We start from the raw sequence: 2,080 nt of genomic DNA on the forward strand, positions 1-2,080 counted from the left end.
TTTGTGATAATTTTGTCATAGCAGCACTAGATAATTAAGACAAGCGTTATCCAGACATCCGTTATGTTATGAACATCAGTGAAGCTCACATCTTGAGCGTTAGAAGCATAGATGATGGGTTGTAAAAATAGATTTGTTGGGAAGCATATTCCACCAAGATCCTAAGGAACAGGGATAGTAGACCCAAAAATGTGTCAACAGAACTGAAAATATGTTCTTCATAAGGAAATCTCCAACAACTTTATTGCTTAATTATATTGGAATGGTGTTTTTCAGATTTCAAAGCACACAGATAAGATGCATAATGCATGAAACATATATTCATGCATATGTGTGAGTAAAACCCTTTTTTAAATTCTCATGGACTCAGAATAAGGTAGGGCAGATATTGGTGCTTCATTTTTCCTATGAAGGCCAAGTTTCAAAGCAGTTAAGTCTTTTGCCCAGGAAAGAACAAGTTCTGTAGTTCTCAGTCTTGATAAAAATAAAAGTTTGTGAAGGAGATATATATATATTATTCACAAAATACGAAAGTGTTGGGCCAGTCAGTTTCTGAATCAACAGATAAATCTGGGAGAGGCCTGTGCATGTATAGATTGACACAGATTCCTGGGGAATTTTGGTGCACACCAAAGGCAATTGGAGGTAACAAAATATGCAACAGAAACAATGAATTCAGAGTTTAGCCAAATGATCTTCCCAAAATGTTACTTTTTTCTTCTCTCTGCAGATTAAACGTTTGTCAACTTCATCCCACCTACAGCTACTAACATGGTGATGAATAACAGTGTCACTGAATTCATTCTGTTTGGGTTGACGCAGGATGCTGAAAAGCAGAAAGTGATATTTGGAATCTTCTTGGTTCTTTACCTTTTGACTCTGCTGGGGAATTTTCTCGTTGTGGTGACTATTAAGACAAGTCATACTCTTGGGAGTCCCATGTACTTCTTCCTATTCTACCTGTCCTTTGCCGATGCCTGCTTTTCTACAACTACGACACCCAGATTGATTGTGGATGCTCTGTCTCAGAAGAAGACTATTTCCTACCATGAGTGCATGACTCAGGTCTTTGCAGTTCATTTCTTTGGGTGTATGGAGGTATTTGTGCTCATCCTCATGGCTTTTGATCGCTATGTGGCCATTTGTAAGCCCCTGCGATACACAACCATCATAAGCAGGCGTGTCTGTGGCGTGCTGGTGATCCTGGCCTGGGTGGCATCTTGTATCCATTCTTCAGTACAGATTATGTTGACTTTGAAATTGCCTTTCTGTGGCCCCAATGTGATTGAGCACTATTTGTGTGACTTGCAGCCCTTGTTGAAACTTGCCTGCATGGACACTTATGTGATAAATTTGCTACTTGTGTCCAATAGTGGGGCCCTATGCATGGTGAGTTTCATGCTCTTGCTTATATCCTATGTTGTCATTTTATACTCTCTGAGAAACCACAGCGAAGAAGGAAGGCAAAAAGCTCTTTCTACCTGTACCTCCAATTTCATTGTGGTTTTCATATTTTTTGGTCCATGTATATTCATGTACACACGCCCACCAACTGCATCTCCAGTGGACAAGATGGTGGCTGTGTTTTACACAATTGGGACACCGTTTCTCAACCCTTTGATCTATACACTGAGGAATGCGGAAGTGAAAAATGCCATGAAAAAGTTATGGTGTAGCAAATTATGACTTTAGTTGATAAATATGGCAAATTAAATTACACTTCCTTAAATCAGTTTTTGTTACATGGCAGGAAATTAGAAATACTCCTAACAGGAAACAACCCTAACAGGAAACAGCAATCAATATACATCAACATGTTATTGATTCATTACACACACATTTAATATTCTGAGAGGATTGCATTAGACTATGAGTACTTTAAGCTCATAACCGTTGTGAACAACCTATAACTATCCATACTTGAATTCTATCAACATCTGACCATTTTCACTTGGTAATTTAACTTCTTGTAGAAATTTTTCTCCTGAAAGAAATTCACTGACTAATCACAGGATGATTGTGTGCGTGTGAGTCCACCAAATTCCTTTTATAAGCCTTATTCTAGTAAAATATGAATTTG

General features: G+C 38.2%; 1 protein-coding gene across 1 annotated transcript; it reads left to right on the forward strand.

The window, feature by feature from the left end:
- The first annotated feature begins 586 nt into the window (after positions 1-586).
- On the forward strand, positions 587-1,865 carry LOC100669154 (olfactory receptor 4C11-like). Its single transcript, XM_064274220.1, has one exon. It carries the CDS (start codon positions 772-774, stop codon positions 1,684-1,686), a length of 915 nt encoding a protein of 304 aa, XP_064130290.1. The 5' UTR covers positions 587-771; the 3' UTR covers positions 1,687-1,865.
- Positions 1,866-2,080: the final 215 nt, after the last annotated feature.

Source organism: Loxodonta africana, chromosome 22, assembly GCF_030014295.1.
Source record: "Loxodonta africana isolate mLoxAfr1 chromosome 22, mLoxAfr1.hap2, whole genome shotgun sequence".
NCBI classification, from domain to species: Eukaryota; Metazoa; Chordata; class Mammalia; order Proboscidea; family Elephantidae; genus Loxodonta; species Loxodonta africana.

What these genes read in the sequence shown, in the direction of transcription:
- LOC100669154 (XM_064274220.1), top strand. Translation starts at nt 772, where the DNA reads ATGGTGATGAATAACAGTGTCACTGAATTCATTCTGTTTGGGTTGACG.